The sequence below is a fragment of the Eumetopias jubatus genome, unplaced genomic scaffold (assembly GCF_037043125.1).
Source record: "Eumetopias jubatus isolate StellerSeaLion01/CBP00866 unplaced genomic scaffold, mEumJub1_p1.0 scaffold_8, whole genome shotgun sequence".
In the NCBI taxonomy this organism is placed as follows: Eukaryota; Metazoa; Chordata; class Mammalia; order Carnivora; family Otariidae; genus Eumetopias; species Eumetopias jubatus.
In genome coordinates this window covers 82,225,643-82,248,839 of record NW_028274814.1, presented here as the reverse complement: position 1 = coordinate 82,248,839, position 23,197 = coordinate 82,225,643, and the positions used below count along the sequence as shown (strand labels likewise).

Below are 23,197 nucleotides of genomic sequence, written 5' to 3'. Positions count from 1 at the left end.
ATAAAAACAGGAGCAATAACATGTATTGTTATCCTAATTCATTTAAGCCAGCTAAAAGGCTTGGGCAAACCAGCCCCTCTAAGTGGCTTGTTTGTGAGTTCTGACCAGTCCTGAATTATGTCAGTCTCCCCTTTCAACCTCATTCTTTCTTCACTTCCCCATCACCACCACCACCACTTCAAGCAATGGGTCCTCTTCCTAGACCTAGAGGCCACTCTAGGAGAGCCCAGTCCAGATGTGTGGGTATTGGCAGGCCCCTGGCACTGAAACCTTCGAGTTGGGGGGAAAAAATAGGGGTGCACAACAGGTTTTACAGCGCCTGTCCCTGAGGTGGAAGCAAAGAAGAAACTGCTACCACAGCCTGTAGTTTCCCGTCCCTAAATAGTTGGTAGCTGTGATGTAGTGGCAAGAGCACTGCCCTTGGGAGTCGTGCAGCACTGGAGATCTACCATCGCATAGCTTTGATACTTTTAGCCCGGTTCCTTAAACATTCTGGGCTTTAGCGTCTTCATCTGTAAAGTGTGGATAACAACACTAGCTACCCCACAGCCTGTTGTGAAAAGCAAACGAGAAAAGGCAACTCAACACGCTCAGCAACCCCGTAAGGCATTACGCAGGAGGCGTTAGGGCCCTAACTCCTCCCTACCGTCCCACCCACCACGCACGTTACAAACCAGCAGTCACCACTAATACAGCCGGCCCCCTCCTAAGGAATCATGGGCCGTGAAGTCCTTTGGTGGCCACACCCTCGTTTACAGTCATAGAAGTGAGAACTACGCCTCCCAAGATGCCGCGAGGAGGCCGCCGCTACGGCCGCCCTCTGCTCCGCCCTCCTCACGCACAGCTTCCTGGGATGGGTAGTCCCAGATCCAAGCCAGCTCGCCGACCAAAGAGGGCGGAGAAACCACAAACCCCAGAAGCCCTCACGTCCACTCTTCTCCCTCCCCTCCAGGAGTCGGAGTGCTGTTTTTGTTGTTGGTGGAAGGTGAGGGAACAGCTGATCCGTGTGTGGGGTAAGAAACTTGGCCTAATTTGGGGGCGATCTGATGCGGGGGTCACCCCACTTTCCAGTCTGTGAAAGGATAATCTAAGGGAACTGTAGAAGGGAGATGCAGGAGCGCTTGGGTTTTAATACTTAACGTACTGGAGAAGCAACCCCTACTGTTTTTAAGAGTTCTGGGTCTCAAGGGGGCCTGGATCAGGAGGGTGCCCCCTCACTGTTCTCACCTTCCCCTTAGTCCTTCTCTAAAAGCTTGTTACGGTTAAAGTAGTTGGGAGAAGCTGAAATATTTACTCATTCTCTCCCAGGCAAGACTTGACCCTCACAAACCTTCCCTTTGTCCTTACCCTCCCGCCCCAATCCAAAGGCCTTTACTACGCTAAATCGTTGGGGGGAGGGGGGGAACCTTCCAAGTGGTAGAATGTTAAGGAACTCTAGAGCCCTACAGAGTTGGGGGAATGGGACTCTTCCCCTCCCCCCTCGAACACTTGAATCTAGCTACACTCATACACTTGAAGTGCCCAGAGCTTTGTTTCAGGTTTGGTGAATGTTTCCAGCTGTTACGGATTTTCTTTGTGGGGCATATTTGGGGTTCCCCAGGCTTAGATCTTTGGAGACAACTCATCCCTACTTAGAAACCCAGAAGAATTGTATTTGGAGAAAACATGCACTGGTTTTAACTAGGGATTGTTCAGAGATGAAACCCCAAAGAAACCTCTTGTCCTGAATCCAGTCCTTATTTTGGAGGGAGGATATGCTTCCTTTTGGAGAGCTAGCTCACTTTTCCTTCTCTACTGAATTTCTGTTGTTGTTTTTTTTTAAAGTTTCTAGCCCCAGACTTCAGCCTGGCGTGGGTTTGTGATGTTTAGGGGTGTGCACATGACTAGTGATGGCTGATTGGACGCTGTCCTCTGCAGTTGACATAGGATGAAGATTAGTGGGCTCGAGTGGAGTGATGACGAGAGCCATCTCACAGCCTTAGGCTGAGGAGTTCTGTTGATTATTGTTGTTGTTCCTCACCCTATCCCCATAGTGCCCCCCTAACTTGGAACACCTCTTCCTCTCAGTCCCATATTACAGCCTGCCTCCAGCTCCCCATCCAGGCACTTGGAATCAAGGCCGAAGGGGGCAGAGAGAAAATGGAAAGGAAAATACTAGAACTGGGTTAACTAACGTAGTCAAACCAGTAGAATTCTAGTTCTGCTCCTGGCAAGATCTGAAGAAAAGAATGTTAGGTTCTGTTTGAATTATCTCTCTCTTCTCTCAACATCATATATATATTTCCCCTTCTCAGGGCCCCTTACTTCCCACCTTCCAGTCTATCCCCTACTCGGGGGTGGGGCTTTCCTGGCTCCAGGCTCCCACATTCCATCTCCCCACACCACCACGTTCCTGCTGAGTGTTTCACTCCACCCTTGAAGCAGCCGCCTCCAGAATTCTTGACTTCCTGGAGTAATGAAGTGGAGAGACAAAACCTGTCTTTCCCTCTATCCTCCCTTTCCCTTTGTCTCTTGAATGAGAGCAGAAGCTTTTTTTAAAATTCATGGGGGTGGACAACTCTGAGAGAGGAGAAAACTGAGACCTCAGGGGCCCGAGGATTGAGCTGTTGGTCCCCCCGCCCTTTCCAGCTCTGAAGGCTCAGTCATTGCTTTCAGAGATTAGTTGCTGTTTTCAGGTGTCATAAGTCATCCTGGGTACAGCTGGAGTGGGCAAGGAGACCTGCTCAGAAGGAGGGTGCCCCACACCTCAGTTGGATTTTGAGCCAAAAGATATGGGGGATGGGATGAGGAGGTGGAGGCTGAAGAATCTGGAATGCTCAGGATGTTAAGAGGTGGAAAAAGAGGGACTCAGGGTAGAGCCTGGGATACTGAGACTTGGTCAATGAGGCTGTGAAAAGGGAGCAGAAATGAGAGAGATGTTAACTCTAGGAAGAGTCTATGACTCAGAAAAGGTACAGTGTGAGACAGGATGGGGACTGACTCAGAAGGCCAGACCTATGTTCTGGAGACTAAAAATGGTACCTCCAAAGGGTCCTATAACCCGCAGGGGCTGGAAACGAGATATGCCTTCACCTCCAGGTGTAGTGACAGGAGCTGTGAGTGGGTGGGAATGGAGTTGGAGGGAAGAAGAGATGGATTGGAGAGATTTTTAGCATATTAACCCTTTATTTCATAGGAGGGCAGATATCGTGAGGGCAGAATGGAGGAATCATCACTAAGCCGGGCACCTTCCCGATGTGGAGTCAACTTTCTGAATGTAGCCCGGACCTACATCCCCAACACCAAGGTGGAATGTCACTATACCCTTCCCCCAGGCACCATGCCCAGTGCCAGCGACTGGATTGGCATCTTCAAGGTATCCCTGAACCCCCTTTTGGCTCAGACTTATGGGCCATGGGTTGGTTGGAATAAGGGGACTGACTTAGTCCTTGGATTCTCAACCTCATGTTGATAGAAAAGAAGGGAAAAGATGTCACAGATAACAGAGGCCCATCGGTATAAGCAGAGCTCATCTTCTCACCGTGTTAACCTTGCTCTTTCCTGCCACAAAGTATCCCTCCTCATTCCCTGTCTCTCATCATCCTTGCCCCTGTAACAGCTTCCTGTCCCCCGTTCAGTCCCTCAACCCTTTCTGCCATCCATAGCTTATAGTTGCATCACCATACCCCCCCCCCCCGCTCCCACCATGGGCCTTCACAGGTGGAGGCTGCCTGCGTTCGGGATTACCACACGTTTGTATGGTCTTCAGTGCCTGAAAGTGCGGCTGATGGCTCCCCTGTCCACGCCAGCGTCCAGTTCCAAGGTACAAGGGAGGATGGAAGGTCCAAGACGGCGGAGCCGGGGGATAGAGGTTTAGAGGAGGACAGTGGGCTCAGAAACAAAAGGCACAGACGACAAAGAAAAATAGTGCAAATAAATAAAATAAGAACTATATCCAACAGGGCTCAAAGGACATAGAATCATGGGATTATTATAGAATCAGGGACTTAGAGATGGAAGGAACTGTAGAGGGCCACAAATCCTGCCTTCTACCAAAAAAAAAAAAAAAAAAGGAGGTCCTCTTAGGGAACGAGGGGTGGGGAAGAGGGAAAGGTGGTGTCATAGATTGAGAAGGTGGTCGTGAGATTCCGAAGACCTGGGTTCAAATCTCAACTCTAATACTTACAGGCTGTTTGACCTTGGACAAATTACTTAATCTCTCTGTGTCTATTATCTTAACAGTAAAAGGGGATGCATGGCTTATAGGTACAATATGAAGGTTTAAAGTGATACAGGTAGAGGGTTAGCATCATGCTTGGCACAGGGTGGGCACTCAGTAAGTGGTAACTAGCATTATTATTATTATTATTATTATTATTATTATCATTATTATTATGGAAGGTAGGTTTGGGAAAGAGAGGAAGGACAGGCCTAGGCAGAAAGGAGGGACAAGAGTACCCCAGGGAATGGAAATAGCTTGTGGGAGGTGGAAAGAAAACAGTAGATGGAACAGGGAACAAGAGGCCGGAGCCAAGGGCAGTAGGTGATAAGACACATCCAGGGGAAGGGAGACCTGTCAAGCACTTGAGGGCCTGGGATCATATTCGGGTTCTGGGTCCATTCTTCTTCCCACAGCCAGCTACCTGCCCAAACCTGGAGCCCAGCTCTACCAGTTCCGATATGTGAACCGCCAGGGCCGGGTGTGTGGGCAGAGCCCCCCTTTCCAGTTCCGAGAGCCAAGGCCCATGGATGAACTGGTGACCCTGGAGGAGACTGATGGTGGCTCTGACATCCTGCTGGTTGTCCCCAAGGCCACCGTGCTGCAGGTGAGAACAGAGCAACAGAGCTGCTTCTGGGCAGGGGAGTGGGTGGGCAGCATGGCAAGGGAACCCTTGCTTTACCCTCCCCTGGGCTGTGGCCTCAACCGAAGACCTCACTGGGAGTTACACAATCTTGTCATTAAGAAAGTGTCATTCTAATGTAGAAACAAACATGTAGGGCAGGAAAGCAAGCCACCCACAGGCCACTGTCACTCAAGATTACATGAGTACTTTTCGAGCATTCCTCCCAAGTGCTACATCCTGTCCTAGGCCCTAGAGGAAGATCTAAAGGGTGGAGGGAGGCCACTCCAAGGAAGGAAGGTTCAGAGGAAGAGGAGGATGAGACCCACGTCCAGGACAGGTGAGGAATGAGAGCAGATAGTTAGGGCCCCAGACAGTATCGGAGGCTCGTGAGCACTTGAAATATGACTAGTCCAAATTGAGATGTAAAGTACATAAAGGATTTTAGAGACTTAGTATTTAAAAAAGTAAAAGAGCTTAATAATTTTCTGTATATTGATTGCATGTTGAAATGACAATATTTTGGATAGACTGGGTTAGACAAAATATCATTAAAGTGAATTTCACCTGTTTCTTGTTACTTTTTTGAAGTATCTACTGGAGGGGCGCCTGGGTGGCTCAGTCGTTGGGCGTCTGCCTTCGGCTCAGGTCATGATCCCAGGGTCCTGGGATCGAGCCCCGCATCAGGCTCCCTGCTCAGCGGGAAGCCTGCTTCTCCCTCTCCCACTCCCCCTGCTTGTGTTCCCTCTCTTGCTGTGTCTCTCTCTGTCAAATAAAGAAATAAAATCTTAAAAAAAAAAAAAAATACATGAAGTATCTACTGGAAAACTTAAAAACTATATATGTGGCTTATATTCTTTTCCCATTGGACCAATAGACCAAACTGAGAAGAATTAGAGAGTGAGGGTAGATGTTGGCAAGAGTGAGGGTAGATGTTGGTTCTCTTCCTGAAGGAAGAGAAGGGACAGGGACAGGTGGGAAGGAAGGACACTCCCTAGACAAGAGGACAGACTTGAGGAAGGCTCAGGAGGTGAGAATGAGTAGCTTGTCTGTGACTGAAGTAAATTCTTGCCTTCTAGAACCCTCTAAACACACGGAATCAACACAAGAATAGGAAGATGTTTGTATCTTGCATAAGTCAGACATGTGTGAGCTCCTACCCCATGTTCTGTTTTTTTTAATTCTAATTCCAGGGTAGTTAACATACAGTGTTATGTTAGTTTCAGGTGTACAAGAGTGTACAGTACAGTGATTCAGCAGTTCCATACATTACTCAGTGCTCAGTATGACAAGTGTGCTCTTAATCCCCATCACCTATTTCTCCCACCCCCACGCACCTCCCCTCTGGTAACCAGCAGTTTATTCTCTATAGTTAACTATGAAGAGTCTGTTTCTTGGTTTCTTTCTCTCTTATTTTTTTCCCTAGGTTCGTTTGTTTTGTTTCTTAAATTCCACATATGAGTGGCATCATATGGTATTTGTCTTTCTCTGACTGACCTTTTTCACTTGGCATTATACTCTCTAGCTCCATCCATGTCATTGCAAGTGGCAAGACCTTGGTCTTTCTTAAGGCCGAGAGTATTGTGTATGTGTACACACACACACACACACACACACACACACACACACATCTTCATTATCCATTCCTCAGTCGATGGACATTTGGGCTGCTTTCATAGTTTAGCTATTGTAAATAATGCTGCTATAAACTTAGGGGTGCACGTATCCCTTTGAATTAGTGTTTTCATGCTTTTTGGGTAAATACCTAGGAGTGCAATTACTGCATCATAGAGTAGTTCTATTTTTAACTTTTGAGAAACCTCCATTTTCCAGAGTGGCTGCACCAGGTTATACTCCCACCAGCAGTGCAACAGTTCGTTTTTGTCCACATCCTTGTCAACACTTGTTGTTTCTTGTGTTTTTGATTTTAGCCATTCTGACAGCTGTGAGGTGGTATCATGGTTTTGATTTGCAGTCCCTGATGTTGAGTGATGTTGAGCATCTTTTCATATGTGTTTTGGCCATCTGGATGTCTTCCATGTTCTGTTTTTACATTCGTTATTCTTATTGCAATTACCTTTCAACAATCTACACTAAGAGATCACTTTACAAATGAGGACAAAGACTCAGAGAAGTTAAGTAACTTATTCAAAGTGACATAGCTGGTAGAAATTGTAAACCTACATCCGTCTGGTTCCAGAATAGATAAGGTAAAATTCAGGGAGCCATCCCTTCTGTCTGCATGGATTGAGAGAGACTTCTTCCAAGGGGGTCGGGAGCTGGTGTGTCTGACTGGTGGTGGGCAGGATGCAGTAACACCCCAAGCCTCCCCTTACTCACCTCTTTATAGCTTGTACTGATGCAACTTCCCAGCCCTGAATGCATCTGCAGAGTGATGGGGACGGGGCTTTCACAAGCACAACCCCCTTTTCATCCTGCCCCCTGTAGAACCAGCTGGACGAGAGCCAGCAAGAGAGGAATGACCTGATGCAGCTGAAGCTGCAGCTGGAGGGACAGGTGACAGAGCTGAGGAGTCAAGTACAGGATCTCGAGACGGCTCTGGAGACTGCCAGGCAGGAGCACGCAGAGCTGATGGAGCAGTACAAGGTGGGAGTTGGGCCAGGTGGGGGACGGGGCCTGGCTGCTCACCCAGAGTCCAAAATCTAACCCAGTGAAGATGGAAAAGGAGAGACATTAGCGGGCTTTTAAGATGGTTCTGGCATCAAAAAAATAGCTTTAGGGAGTAACAAGTGGGATTAAGCTTGAGATGACAGGAGACACATTGCAAACATAAAGTATATAAGACTCAGTTCTTTGCACACAGGAGTGCTGAGGTAGGGTGAAGGTGGCCATATTCACCAGCAAGAGAATGTTCTCTTGCAGTTTCTTTCTCAAGGAAGGTGACAGGGTGATGGGGGGTTGATAACAGTCAGATTCTGGTATGCTCCTCCTAAGCCCTTGTTCTGTTCTTTGAGAGACTCAACTTCATTATTCTGGGATAACCTTAATTCCAGGGGCTTTCCCAGTCACACGGGGAGCTCATAGAAGAGAGGGACATCCTGAGCCAGCAACAGGGAGACCATGTGGCACGCATCCTGGAGCTGGAAGATGACATCCAGACCATCAGTGAGAAGGTGCTGACAAAGGAGGTGGAGCTGGATAGGTGAGAGGACCTCCTCTGCCCCCGTTACTTCCTTTCATTTCCTGTCACCCCAAACTCCAGCCTCTCGTTTCAGGCAGGGGAACCTGCTGTCTCATGTGGTTATCCCACTTACTGGGGAAATCTTTTCCTGCCTAGCTCTCTTCCACCTTTCCTGAGCCTGTTCTGTATTCCTCACCTTCAGAAGTCATCACAGTTACTACTTACGGTACAGCAAAGGCTACGCAGGAGCGGGGAGTGGAGGATTTGGAAGAAGAGAATGGATAGAACAGTCAACACTAGATAAGAGAGGATGGATTTCAGAATGAAATCCATCTTTCTATCTATTCTTTACCACAGCAAAGAAGATTAGAGGGGCACGTGGCTGGCTCAGTCAGTAGAGTGGGTGACTCTTGATCTCAGGGTTGTGAGTTTGAGCCTCTCGTTGGGCGTAGAGATTACTTAAAAATCTCCTTAAAAAAAGAAGGGGGGGCACCTGGGTGGCTCCGTCAGTCAAGCATCCAACTCTTGGTTTCAGCTCAGGTCATGATCTCAGGGTTGTGAGATCAAACCCCATGTCAGGAACCACACTCAGCCCGGAGTCTGCTTGAGATTCTCCCTCCCCCACCACCACCCTCCACCCCACCGGCCCCTGCTTGGGGGAGCATGCACATACGCGAGCACTCTTTTTCTCAATAAATAAATAAATAAAAATCTTAAAAAAAAGAAAAAACTATATTAAAAAAATAATAGAAAATAAGAATAAATTTAAAAAAAGAAAAAAAGACTAGACTCCATTCTCACTGTTAGGAAATGTTTGAACTGGTGATCCAGAATGTTATGGAATCTCTCCTCTGAAAAAAGGCATAAGTCATAGAATTTTAGCACTGGGAAGAATATAGGGCATTTGAGAGGGTCACTACTTCAGAAGGCAGCCTCTTTCAATATCGGACAACTGTCAGTTTTGTATCTCTTGGATTGAACCAAACTCTCCTTCCTATAACTCCCTCCTATAACTTTCCTCCCTTGGTCCTGGTTTAGACCTCTGGAACTGCACAGAACGAATTTCTTTCTTCTACCAGACAACTATTATTTCTACCAAATAGCACAAATATTGACCACTTCCCATGCCTGTCCTTCAGATTTTCACCAGGAGAAACACATTAGTTGTTTCTTTCATCACATCACACAATTAAGTCTCTTTCATTCAGCACTGGTAGATCTTATATATTTTTTTTTTAAACTTCTTAAAGGAAAGAGGCATATTATCCAAGGCCCAGAGTAAAACATGAGTTACTCCCTAAGTCTTCTTCAGTGCAGAATATGTTGGTCTTGCCCTAGGGAGATACCAAATGTCTAGGTTTTAAATCATAGAATAGAAAAGCAGCGATCAGGGGTGCCTGGTTGGCTCATTCGGTTATGTGTCTGCCTTCGGCTCAGGTCATGATCCCGGGGTCCTGGGATCGAGCCCCACATCATGCTTCCTGCTCACTGGGGAGCCTGCTTCTCCCTCTTCCTCTGCTGCTCCCCCTGCTTGTGTTCTCTAACTCACTGTCACTCTCTCAAATAAATTAATAAAATGGTTTAAAAAAAAAAGAAAAAAAAAAAGCAGAGATCAGACTGAGCATCTGGAAAAGATTAGGGACTGTTTAGACCAGGGTCAGTAAACTATGGCCCGTGTGCTAAATGTAGCCTTGCCACCTGTTTTTGTACAGCCTGTGAGGTAAGAATGGTTTTGACAATTAATTAATGGTTAAAAGCAGAAGAAGAGGGACTCCTGGGTGGCTCAGTAGGTTAAGTGTCTGCCTTCGGCTCAGGTCATGATCCCGGGGTCCTAGGATCGAGCCCCGCATCGGGCTTCTTACTCAGCAGAGAACCTGCTTCTCCCTCTGCCTGCTACTCCCCCTGCTTGTGTGCATGCTCTCTCTCTCTCTCTCTCTCTGACAAGTAAATAAATAAAATCTTTAAAAAAAAATAGAAGATATGAAAAGGAAGATACGAAATTCAGATTTCAGCGTTCATAAATAAAAAGGTTTATTGGGACAGCCCTGCTAGTCATGTACATGTTGTCTGGGGCTGCTTTCACACTACAATGGCAGAGTTGAGTAGTTGCCACAGAATTCTCATGGCCTGCAGAGCCTAAAGTCTTTACTGTCAGGCCCTTTACAGAAAAGTCTGCCAACTTCTGATCTAGATCCAAAGTTTATAATCAATCACAGCTGTCCCTTGTCTAAAAAGAGACTCAGTTCTGGTCTCTTGATGGAACAAAAACAACTAGAAAGCCACCAGCAGAATATTCCTTAAAATGATACATAAAGAGAAAAGAAAAACTTTATTTCTAGATTGTGCTCTAGAACCAGGAATCTTGGGTACTCAGGGCTTACAACAGGATCACGTTTGGTCTGGGGATTTGAACATCCCAAAGACAAATGGAGGTCTGGGCATAGAGGAGCACCAGTAGAAGAGCTCAAGACAGAAGTCTGAGCCCCTCATTTCTTCTCTGGTGACTGGGCGGTCATCTGACGTTCCATCTCCCCACGCACAGGGTGAGAGACACAGTGAAGGCCCTGACTCGGGAACAAGAGAAGCTCCTCGGGCAACTGAAAGAAGCGCAAGCAGATAAGGAGCAAAGTGAGGTAAGGGCTCAGAGTCGGTTCGCTTTCTGAATTGTTCATCCAGTGTTTATTAATTAAGTTCTGAGTGCTAGCCACCAAAGGGGATACAAACGTAAAGAGAACATTGTATGCACTCTCGTAGGAAGCATAAAATGTATACCCGAATCAGGATTAGTCAAAGTGGAATAATAGTAAGCATCACCAGGGAAGAAGAATAAAGTGTTCTGGTGGGGCGCCTGGGTGGCTCAGTCGGTTAAGCATCTGACTATTGATCTCAGCTCAGGTCTTAATCTCAGGGTTGTGAGTTCAAGTCCCAGCGAGGAGCCTACTTAATAAATTAAATAAATAAATGAATGAATGAATAAATAAATAAATTGATGCTTCACAGAGGTGGATGAGAGCACATGTTGTTAGGGTCATTAGAAAGGGCTTTTAGGGGCACCTGGGTGGCTCAGTTGTTAAACATCTGCCTTCGGCTCAGGTCATGATCCCAGGGTTCTGGGATCGAGCCCTGAGTCGGGTTCCCTGCTCAGCAGGAGGCCTGCTTCTCCCTCTCCCACTCCCCCTGCTTGTGTTCCCGCTCTTGCTGTGTCTCTCTCTGTCAAATAAATAAATGAAATCTTGAAAAAAAAGAAAGGGCCTTTAAAAAGGCGGGCACTTGGGTGGCTCAGTTACTTAGGGGCCGGCCTTCCACTCAGGTAATGATCCCAGAGTCCTGGATCAAGCCCCATGTCGGGCTCCCTGCTCAGCGGGGAGTCTACTTCTCCCTCTGCCCTCACCCCGCTCATGCTCTCTCTCCCTCTCTCTCAAATAAAATCTTTAAAAAATAAAAAGCAGGGCATAGGAGTGCCTGGCTGGCTCAGTCGGCAGAGCATATGACTCTTGATCTCAGGGTCGTGAGTCCAAGCCCCACTTTGAGCATAGAGCTTAGTTTAAAAAAAAAAGCAAAAGGGTGGAATAAACTAGCCTAGTATTTTCCAACTTTTTTAGCTTTCCTCCCCACCCCCCAGTAAAGTTTTACATCCTATGTGGAACCTCACTGAATAGATAAAAGCAATATTTTATTACTATAAATTTTTATAAATTCAAATATTCAGTGTTGACTTATAAGGTAACGAAAGTAATCAGGTAATCCTGATGGATGTCAAACCTTGAAATCAGAGGTTATAGATAACTGTTCTGTCAGCCTCAGCAGCTAATATAGTTCTGTATCATGTTTTGGTTGTACAGTACTGAGAACACTTTGAGTCTCACACACAAGTAGGTAAGAGTGACAGCCATTGTTAAACTATCCACCTGGCCATCTCAGTTTGCTTTTCAGTTCAATAGAAGATCCAATAGATACTTTATTCTGAGGTTTGCACAAAAATGAATTAACCTAGAAGCATATGTCGGTGGATTGAGACTGTTGTGTTAACTTGTGATTCTGTGTGGGTTTTTTTTTTTCATATTCTTTATATAATTTAGAAGAAGCTTAAATCACATATTTGCAGAACCTCTAAATGGCTTCCTCCAAACCCTAGGCTTCTGTGGAAGATGATTTGAAAACCATTTGCTTAGCAGTGAGGAGTAGGAAGAATTTAAGTAGACAGAGATGAGAGGGAGGCCGTTCTGGAAACAGAGAAAGATGCAAGCAAAGGCTGAGAGCCCCAGAACACTCAGGGCAATTGAATGTGTGGGTGAAGAGTTTGAGGTAAGGCCTAGGTCAGATTGGAGAGGACCTGGAGTTTAGTCTTTATTCTGTAAGCAGTGAGAGGCGTCAGTGATTTTCAGGGGGGTGAGATGTACTTAAGAAATGGTACTTAAAGAAGATTCATGTGATCTCCTTGTGGGAAATGAACTAGTTATGGGATTATTCAATAATCCAAGTAAGAAATGACCAGGGCCTGAGCTAACGTGGTTGCAACGATAGTGGAAGAGAGAAAATGGCTGTGAACAAGATGGAGGATGGAGACACCAAAGGCTTTTCTGTGGGTCACTAAGGAAAGAACAGAACCAAGCAGGCATGGCACCAACGGATCCAGCCTGAGTGACTTGGGAAGTAGTTAGTACCATGGGTGGAAATAAGAGTGGAAAGGAGTGGAGTGGGAGGTAGAATATGCTGAGTTTGAGAGCCCTATGGGACATCCAGACTGAGTTTTGATCTAAAAGGAAGAGCAGATGGGCGCCTGGGTGGCTCAGTCAGTTGAGAGTCTGCCTTTGGATCAGGTCGTGGTCCTGGGGTCCTGGGATCGAGCACTGCATTGGGCTCTCTGCTCAGTGGGGAGTCTGCTTCTCCCTATCCACTTGTGCTTGTATGTGTGCGTGCGCACGCGCGCTCTCTGTCTCTTTGAAATAAATGAAAAAAATCACTTAAAAATAAATAAAAAGAAGAGCAGAGAAGCAGAAATGGTAACGGGATACCTAGATCCGTGTAAGACCCTGCCCAGGCTGTGATGCTGGTACCTCATGTTGGGAGCCGGAGACCGGATGTTCAGGACTGAGTGGCTTTGAGCTGAGACCCCAAGAAGGGCTGACAAGAGCTGAATGCTTGGGTTTGTGTTAAATCTGGGAAGCAGAACCATGACCTCTCTCATCACAGTGGTTCACCCCCCAGCCACCCCAGATACTACATATACCCCTTTCCTTACGTATTCACCACCTCCCATCAGGCTGAGCTCCAAATGGCACAACAAGAAAACCATCGCTTAAATTTGGAGCTGCAGGAAGCGAAGGGCCGGCAGGAGGAACAGGGTGCTCAGGCCCAGCGACTCAAGGACAAGGTGGCCCAGATGAAGGACACCCTAGGCCAGGCCCAGCAGCGTGTGGTGAGTGAAGCCCCTAGGCAACAGGAAGTAGAGAAAGTTCCAAGGGCTCACTATAGTAAAGTGGGGAAAAGACAGGGCTAAAGATCGAGCAGTGCAAATCTTGAGTCCTGATGCAGTGGTGGGTAGCAGGGAGCCTGGTTCACGAGTGACTCACTGGGAGCCCTAACTCCATCTCCTCCTGTCTTCTGAGGCTGAGCTGGAGCCCCTGAGGGAGCAGCTTCGAGGAGCCCAGGAGCTTGCAGCCTCAAGCCAGCAGAAAGCCGCCCTTCTCGGGGAGGAGCTTGCCAGCGCAGCGGGAGCCAGGGACCGCACCATGGCAGAGCTCCACCGCAGCCGCCTGGAAGTGGCTGGAGTCAATGGCAGGCTGGCTGAGCTCAGCCTGCACTTGAAGGAGGAAAAAAGCCAGTGGAGCAAGGAGCGGGCAGGGCTGCTGCAGAGTGTGGAGGTAGAGGGATGGGGGGACCTGGCCAGCTCACGGCCACTGCCCCCACCTCCCATGTGGCCACATCCCCTTGGAGGACCAAAAGGGATGAGGACCTTAGAGGACTCAGGGATGGGGAGGGGCCCCGAGGGAGGTACAGTTCACTGTCCAGAGATGACCCGTCGTCTCTAAGCAGAGTGTCCCAGTCCTGATCTTTGTAGCACCTTCCTTGGTTACCATCTTGATTCAGAAACATTTACTGCCCTAGGCACCGGGCCCCATCAGTAATGCCCATTCCTGATTAGCGAGGCACCTTGCTGGCATGTCCCTTCCTTCAGTGAGAAGTATAGGGAACGAGGAAGCCAAGAAGGGGAAATTGCTCCCCAAATACTCATTTAACTAAAGGACAGGACACCGTGAGGGATGGAGCTGTTGCCAGTGGCATCCCTTTTCCTTCACCTTTCCCCTCCCATGTTCCTTTTTGGCCATGTCGCAGGCCGAGAAAGACAAGATCCTGAAGCTGAGTGCAGAGATACTTCGACTGGAAAAGGCAGTTCAGGAGGAGAAGACCCAGAACCAAGTGTTCAAGACTGAACTGGCCCGGGAAAAGGATACGAGCCTGGTGAGGCGTGCAGCCACCCGTGAGTCCGGTCCCGTGGCCTCCTGAAGCAGCAGTGCCCCTTCTTGCCGTCTTGGGTGTGGGCTCAGAAGTGCTGGGTGCTCACTTCCATGTTGAGTGGCCTCTTACTAGCACTCGTCCCACAGCTCATCAGTTTGAAACGAGCAATGTCCCCTTCTGTTCTCCAGACACATATCCTGGGCCTCTCAGGGATGACTTAGGACAATTATGGAGTGCCCCTGCTACAACCAGGGCCTCTGCACCCCAGCCCAGAGGCAGTCACCCAGGCCCACACTCAGGAAGCAGAGCCTGGGACTCAGGCGACTATCTCCTGTGATCAAGACAAGGGACTCATGGAAGAAGAGTGTTGGGGCTTCCCCTGTGTGTGTCGGGGCAAGAGAAGGACAAAGGCACAGAGAGACATGGTTCTAGGGTGGTGGGTCCAGGTCGCAGAGCCTGGGTTCTTGGAGGTACATTCTAGGCTCCACATTCCCTCAGGTGCAGCTGTCAGAGAGCAAGCGGGAACTGACAGAGCTGCGGTCAGCCCTGCGTGTGCTCCAGAAGGAAAAGGAACAGTTGCAGGAGGAGAAGCAGGTGAGAACCCATGACTCAGGCTCCCTGGATGCCAGAATTGAGGACGTGAGGGCTGGGAACTTCGTATCTTCTTGCCATCTCTTGGCTTAGAAACTGTTATCTTTAAGAGGGCCCAGAGGCTAAAAATGGGACCATGGCTCCTCTCATTGGCCGACTTGACAGGAGAGTACTGCAGGGGCGGGGGATGTAGGGGGTGAAGGAGGGCTCCTGGGGGGGAAGAGTGAGGCTCTACTTTGAGCTGCCCCCCATGTTAGGGAAGGCACCTGATCCTGAGGAGCTCGGAGTTCATCCTGGGTGCCAGGGAGGACTCTGCAGGGCAGCGGGGTGGGCATCTTTCCAGCCTCTCCTGCCTCTCTGTTCCCAACGCCAGGAACTGCTGGAGTACATGAGAAAGCTGGAGGCCCGCTTGGAGAAGGTGGCAGACGAGAAGTGGAGTGAGGGCGCTGCCACAGAGGACGAGGAGGCGGCTGCAGGGCTGAGTCTGTAACCACCAATCTTGTGACACTACTTCCCCGCCCCCCCCATTTCCCTGTTGGGGAGCGCTGCATGCGACCCCTCTGGGAGCTGCCTCCACCTTCTGTGTCTTGCCTTTTCCCTTGCTGGACTCTGGCCCCCTGTCCAGTTTAACCATATCCCTCATCCAAAGGAGACAGCCCAGCCAGGCCTCTAACGACACATCCTTCTGTACCCTCTCCCTCACCAACAGGCTGCCCAGCGGCTCTGACAGACTCAGAGGATGAGTCCCCGGAAGACATGAGGCGCCCTCCCTATGGCCTGTGTGAGCGGGGAGACTCAGGCTCCTCTCCTGCTGGGCCACGAGAGGCTTCTCCCCTGGTTGTCATCAGCCAGCCGGCTCCCATTGCCCCCCATCTCTCAGGGCACGCTGAGGACAGCAGCTCTGACTCGGTGAGCAGTGCGGGGAGGAAGGGGTGGCTAGGGCCGTACCCATGTGGCCCAGCCTCTGGAGCAGGAAGTCTTAGCCCAACAGGGCTCTCTTTTTCCCTTGGGGGAGAGGAGGCAGGCCCAGCCTCTCTTCCAGGCCATCCAACAGACAACACCCTCAAATCCACCCCAACCCAATAGCCTCACTGCTGCCACCCCCTGCACCCCACACTTCTCTTCTCACCCACCAGCCCCCATCAAAACTCCTGTCTTGCCTCACTCCTACTGCAGCCCACTGTCTACCGTCTGGGCCTAGACTGCTCTTCCCTTACCTGCTCCAGTGGGCTGCTCCCCTGTCTTGGGACACTCACTACCCCAAAACCCAACCCTACCTATCTCTTCGGTGCCCAGGAGGCCGAAGATGAGAAGTCAGTGCTCATGGCAGCTGTTCAGAGTGGGGGTGAGGAGGCCAATCTGCTGCTTCCTGAGCTGGGCAGTGCCTTCTATGACATGGCCAGGTGAGCGCAGAAGGGGGAGACGAGGAGGGGGGTGGGAGGATGCCAGTGGAAAGGGCATCTGGGTGAATGGTCCCCATGCCCTTCGCCCAAGCTCCCTCTTCTTGTCCCTGGCCAAGAAAAGGAGACATAGGTATGGTTGACACAGAAAATCACCCACCACTCCGAATCCCAGGTGCCTTCAGGTAATTCCTGCCCCCGTCTTATCAGTGCACTGTGCACTCAGAGACCCTGCCTTTAACTGGCTTCTGTGTTGTTCTAGCACCATCTTCCGTGGAGCCCAAATTGCCCTGCATCCCCTCTCTCCTGCCCCTTTCCCTTCCCCAACCACCAGGTAGGTACCTAAGCTCCATCTGGGGAGGAAGGGAGGTGACCGATGCCCCCAGGGATGGGATCAGAGAGAAGACTGGGATCCAGCGTCCATCTGGCCAGCTCTGAGATGTCCCTCTTCCCTGACTCTGCCGGGAAACCCTCTGGGCGATGCAGCTGCAGGGGCGGGGGTTCCGGTATCAGATTGCCCCTTCGGCCTTCCCTTTCCTTTCGCAGGTCAAGAGGGGAAGGCAGGGGGAAGAGAGATTTTATCATCTAGCCCCTGGCTTTGCCTCCATGTGAGATGGGCTCAGGGCAGGGAGGGGTGATGCTGTCATCCTTCTCAGCTGTAGCAGGAAGATGAAGGACGATGTCAGACTCATTTTCAGCCTCATTAGGCAGCAGACGGAGATGGAGGGAGGAGAGCAGGGGGTTGGGGGAGGGGCTGTGCACTACAGCAGGCACTAAAGAAGAGAGGACATGGAGAGCCAGGAAACCAAGCTCCAGTAGTGTGGGGAGAAAGATGCTGTGGGTGAGGTGAGGAGAGAGAGCCACCAAGGAGCTGCATGAGGAACAGGGGCACCTGGGAGCCTGGGTGCGTGGGTCCCTCTCCCTGAGGTCCACAAGGCAAGAGGGCATCGGAGCCCACTGACCCTCTCCTTTCCTTCTGTCTCCTTCAGTGGCTTTGCAGTGGGTCCCTTGTCAGAGGCCAGCACTGGGGGCCCTGCCACCCCCCCATGGAAAGAGTGCCCCATTTGTAAGGAGCGCTTCCCAGCCGAGAGTGATAAGGATGCCCTGGAGGACCATATGGATGGACACTTCTTTTTCAGCACCCAGGACCCCTTTACCTTTGAGTGATCTCACCCTCCCCCCCCGCCCCAGGACATGCCCAGATACACTTACACACAGACACACACTCATGCACACACATACACTTGGGTCTCATGCCTTCTCTGCCACCCTGGGCTCCATGATGTTCTGTTCCCTGAGAACCACTCCCTGAACTGTGTTCATCCCAAGCTCTTACCTTCATCCTCTCCCGCCTGTCTCTTTTGTCCAGGCAGGGCCCCTTCTTAGAAACAGTGGCTGACTTTACCCCCCTGAAAGCGGTTTTGGAGGAACCAGGATGGAGGAGACCTTCCCCAGGGGGAATAGGATCACCCCCTCCTCACCCTGGTTGCTTCTGTCACTGACACCAGCCACCCCCACGCACACGCCCACGCACACACATGCACGCACACACACACACACATGCACTCAGACTCACACGTACTTTCTGCTGCCCCAAAGCCAATTCCTGGGGCACCCCACCGTCTCTTATTCGGGGTCTGTGTTGGTTTACCTGAGTTTTCTCAGGGGCCTGCATCGAGGCAGCAGCGTGGACACCATGGCCTCTTCAGGTCTCTTTCAGTTCTGAGCTTCAGTGGTTCCTTCCATCCTCCAACCCCACCCCATTGCCTTCTGCACCCTGCCCCAGCCTTTTCCACACCATTAGGTATGAAGTTTGGAGGTTTCTTTTGTATTTTTGAGGTTTTCTGTCCTCTATCTCCTGCCCTTCCCTGCCCTCCCTCCCCCAGTGTCCTCACATGGAAAGAAAGAATGCATTTGTGCCTTCTGTGAGGGATGAGGGGAACAGATGGTCCCAGGTATCCCCATTTCTCACCCCTTCCTCCCTCTCCAGGTTCCCCCACAGCAATAAGAGCTTTCCCTCTTTATCCCTCCCTCAATCTGTAGTTTGGACAAATATATTTATATGATATGTATAACAATTCTAATAAAATGTGTTCTTATCATGAGGTGTGACTAGAGCAATGAAGGTCCGGATACCTGGCTCCTAAACCATAGTGGAGGGGAGAGGGAGGGAGGGGACTCCTCCCTGCCTTGTTGGGGCCAGTACCTGCGTAGCATTTCCACATTGTGCCTCCTGGTGGGCAGAGGAGGAGGGAGGGAGCTTTGTCTCAGGTTGGGGGGGTGGGGGTCTGGCTTGGAGAAGACTGCCGTTGTGGGGAGCGGTGGGCAGCAGATTGATGGGTCATTGTGGGCCCTGCTCAGGATTTCAGTCCTGGGGTGGGAACCAGAGTTCTGGGCCCAGATGCATGTCTCAGAAGGCAGGGGAAGTTTCCACTGCTCAGGCCTTCACCCCCCCCATAGCAGCCATCACTGTACCATGGGCCAGAGACAGGCATTACTCCGTCAGGAGTTCACACCATTGAGAAGCCACTTAGTAAAAAAATGCCCTAAACCGCATACCTCTAAAGCCTATTTGATATTCCTTCCATCCCTGCCTCCTTCTCTCCCTCTGTTGCCATCTCACGTACACGTATGCACCCTCTGACTCCACGGTCACAAAAACACATTCATCCACTCTAACCAGCTTCACAGGCTAGACACACACGGCATCGTAAAGCATTTATTAAGGACCTGCGTGCTCACCAAGGCGCTCGGCAATGCCCAGCACAAGCCGTGCCTACAGCCCCCTTGTTCCCCATCCCAATATCTCCCTTAGCAGCCACCCTCCTTTCCCTTCAGGGCCTCTGGGCGGGCAACCTGCACCAATCTCTCTCTGCACCCACCTGAAATCCCCCCAATACACCCCCCTTCCAGCCCCACCTGGATGACATCTTCCATCCTTCCTTCTTCCCTCCCGTCGCTGTCTCCTAGCAACCCCATCTCATTCCCTGAATCCCTTCCAAGGAAATTAGAGATAATGGATCTCTCCTCTCTCCATCTCAACTCCTCTTTATTGATCCTCCTTTAATGAAAGTTAATTATAACAATGATTTAATTAATAGAATCCCTCTCTTCCTTTATTGCTTCCCGTATTAAGACTATTAATAAATACGAGCTGGGCTGACAGAGGCATCCATCACCCGCCTAGGATTCCCCCATCCCTGCTTTTTCCCTCCCCCTTACCCCTCCCCTTGCTTGGCCTATAAACTTGCCGGGGTAGTGGGGGTTAATCAGAGAGGAATTATGAGCCAACATCCCCAGCAGGAGGTGCATTTAATGAAATCACTTGTGATTTATGTCTGGGGGAGGTTGGGGAGGAAAGAATCTGGAACCCAGACATCCTGGCTTCCAGAAGGGTGCCCCACCTAGTGCAAAAGGGGAGGAAGGGAGAGACAGAAACGGGGACCCAGAGCCCCTGCCCCCACCCCACAGCCCCTGCCATGCCACACACACCGCCCCCCACCCCCAGGAGCCACATGGGTAGCTGCACAAGGCCATTGACACAGGCTGCTGGGCTAAGAGCACTTCAGAGGGATGCAGCATAGGTGTTCTTCCCCACCTCCAGAACATTACAGGGGTCATTCTCATCTACTCTCTGTGTGGTATTTGGCAACTTGGCCTTTCTACTTGTTTCCCTTCCGGAATGGATTGTTTCTTCCGCCCTGCCTGCCAGCATCCATGCAGAAACTGTTGGATCTGAATGGGCTCCAGGCACAAGTGTGAAAGGAAAAGTCAGACAAGTCGCAGCAGATAGGAACCGTGGTGTCAGTCATTGATGGAAGAGAACGAATCCAAACATCATTCCCCGCTTACAGAACCTCAGTGGCTGCCTGGGACCTAAAGGAACTGAAGTGCAAATCACTTAGTGTGTCAGTCAGGGTCTCCACCATCCCACTCCAACCTGCCTCTCCATTTCCCATCCTACCTTAAGGAACCCTGGACTCCGGTGTCACACAACCACTCCACCATTTTTGCAGGCCTCTGAGCACACGGTTTCCTCACAACTCACAGGACACCTCCTCCATGAATTCCTACTCGACTTTTCTCAGTTTTACCCCCTGAGGTGCTACATACAACCCTTCGCAAAAATACACCACAGCATGCTTACAAGTCTTCCTTCTCTCGACTCTAAGCAGCTTGAGGGTAGGTTCTGTGTTTGTACATCTCAGGTTCCTGAAGTCCAGTACGGAGACCAGCACATAGGGCCAGTCCTTCCAAAAATAAATTTTTTAATTATTTTACTAAAATATTTCGTATATACAAAAGGATATATGTGTCCACATAGAAGGGATGAAGAATAATAAAGTGAACGTCATTGGACTCACTAACCAGCTTTAGAAAAACATTACCAATACTGTTGAAGTGCCCTGTGTAGCCTAAAAGAGTAAAATGTGATGTCATTTGGGACAGAGATACGTCATGCATTAATTCAGAGAACCTCATGGAGTGCTCATTATGGGTCAGGTGCAGGGAGTAGAGATGGAACGGTCAAAAACAGTCAAAAACTGCCCTCGAACAGCTTCTGGTCAACATAAAGCAACAAAAACAGGAAAGCAAGATAAGCACTACTTTAGAGATAGGCTCTGGGCCCACAGAGGAAGGATAATCAACCAAAACTGGGGGAGACAAAGCTTACCATGGGTGACGATGTAGAAGCTCAATCTTAAAGAGACAGAAGGAACAGAATGTGCAAAGACATAACTGGCTCAGAAGCTTAAATACTCAGGTAGGGCTGCTGAGTGAAGGTCGTAGACTATGAAATGAGGCTGGAAGGATGGACTGGGAGATCTTTTTTTTTTTTAAGATTTTATTTATTTATTTGACAGAGAGAGAAACAGCGAGAGAGGGAACACAAGCAGGGGGAGTGGGAGAGGGAGAAACAGGATTCCCGCAGAACAGGGAGCCCAATGTGGGGCTCGATCCCAGGACCCTGGGATCATGACCTGAGCCGAAGGCAGATGCTTAATGACTGAGCCACCCAGGCGCCCCTAGACTGGGAGATCTATATTCAAATGTTCACTCAACAAATATTCATTGAGTGCCTACTATGTGGCAGGTGCTGTTCTAGACACTGGGAAACAGCACGAACAAAACATAAGAATGCCTGCCCATATGAAGCTTACACTCTATTGACAGATCATGAAAAGTCCACAGAAACCAGTTAGGAACCCATCGTAATAACCCAGGCAAAAATGGTGAGCACTGGGGCACCTGGGTGGCTCAGTTGGTTAAGCGACTGCCTCTGGCTCAGGTCATGATCCTGGAGTCCTGGGATCAAGTCCCGCATCGGGCTCCCTGCTTAGCAGGGAGTCTGCTTCTCCCTCTGACCCTCTTCCCTCTCGTGCTATCTCTCATTCTCTCTCTCTCAAATAAATAAATAAAATCTTTTTAAAAAAATGGTGAGCACTAAACTGAAGCAGTGTCAAGAAAAAAAGGCAGAATTCTTGAAGACGCAGAATTAATGGGACTTGGTGATAATTAGATAATGGGAAGTGAACAGAAGGAGTCAGGTTGATCCCCAGTTTCTCATTTCAATGACCAGATAACCAGCAATGCCATTCACCAAATAAATTGTATAAACGGAGAAATATATGGAGGGAAAATATGACTGGTGCAATTTTGACTTGTTGAATTTCCAATGTGTTTGGGATCTTCCAAAGGAGAGAGAGATCCAGTAGGCCGTTGGATAGATAAATGTAAGTCTGGAGCTCAGACAAATGTAAGATGGGCCCAGCAAGAGAGTTTGGAACTGAAGACAGAGACTTAAGATCCTTGAAAGTAAAGGTGATGAGAGTGAAGAAAGATCACCCAGGTGTCCCTGCATGTAGAGTGAGAGGGTAAGAGGGCCAAGGGTAGAACCCACATGACCATCCACATGAAAGGGAAATTTGGACAACTCGAAGTCTCGGAGAAGACTGGGAAGGATCAGTCAGAGATAGCAGAGAGGTCAAGGAAACGACTCCCGGAAACCACTGGATTGGCAGCCTGGAGGTTGCTGGTGGCCTGGCAAGAAGAGCTTGAGGAAAGTGTTGCAGCTGGAGCTTATTGTGCTGCCAGACTTCACAGAACCTGTAATAGATACACAATTCTGACCCATGGGAATTGGGAATATGTCTCCAGACGCATATAAAAACAAGGACTCCTGAGTCAAGGTGTCAGAAAAATCAAGGGCAGGAACCAAGATGTCTGGATCCAACATCAAAGAATTCCTACTGCTTCTGACTAGTCAGGCGTGAGGCACACTCTAAGCCTGCCCTGTCCACTATGCTAGCCACCAGCCCCTGTGACTACTGAACACTTGAACTGTGGCTAATCCAAATTGAAATGTTGGGAATTTCAAGACTTTGTACAAAAAAAAAAAGAGAGAGAGAATTTTAAATAATTTTATATTGATTGTTTAAATGATAATAATTTGGATATATTGGATTAAATAAAATATGGTGTTAATGTTAGTTTTACCCGGTTCTTTTTTTTAAAGATTTTATTTTTAAGGAATCTCTATGCCCAACGTAGGGCTCAAACTTACAACCCCAAGATGAAGAGCTGCATCCTCTCCCAACTGAGCCAGCCAGGCAACCCTCACCTGGTTCTTTTTACTTTTTTTAATGTAGCTAATAGAAAACTTAAAATTACAAATTTAAAACTGTGTATTAAATTTCTCCTTCACAGTGCTAACCAAAGCCCTGCCCCAGAATGGGATCCCCACAACCTGGACTCCCCTAGAATCCCAGCATCCCTCCTAGCAG

General features: G+C 49.3%; 1 protein-coding gene across 1 annotated transcript; it reads left to right on the top strand.

Annotated features, from left to right (window-relative positions):
- The first annotated feature begins 950 nt into the window (after nt 1-950).
- On the top strand, nt 951-18,514 carry CALCOCO1 (calcium binding and coiled-coil domain 1). The gene is made up of 15 exons (XM_028125592.2): nt 951-1,013; nt 3,176-3,355; nt 3,700-3,802; nt 4,615-4,805; nt 7,269-7,427; nt 7,835-7,983; nt 10,505-10,595; nt 13,226-13,381; nt 13,572-13,826; nt 14,299-14,424; nt 14,920-15,015; nt 15,386-15,494; nt 15,722-15,921; nt 16,309-16,415; nt 17,402-18,514. Exons 2-15 carry the CDS (start codon nt 3,200-3,202, stop codon nt 17,577-17,579), a joined length of 2,076 nt encoding a protein of 691 aa, XP_027981393.1. The 5' UTR covers nt 951-1,013; nt 3,176-3,199; the 3' UTR covers nt 17,580-18,514.
- Nucleotides 18,515-23,197: the final 4,683 nt, after the last annotated feature.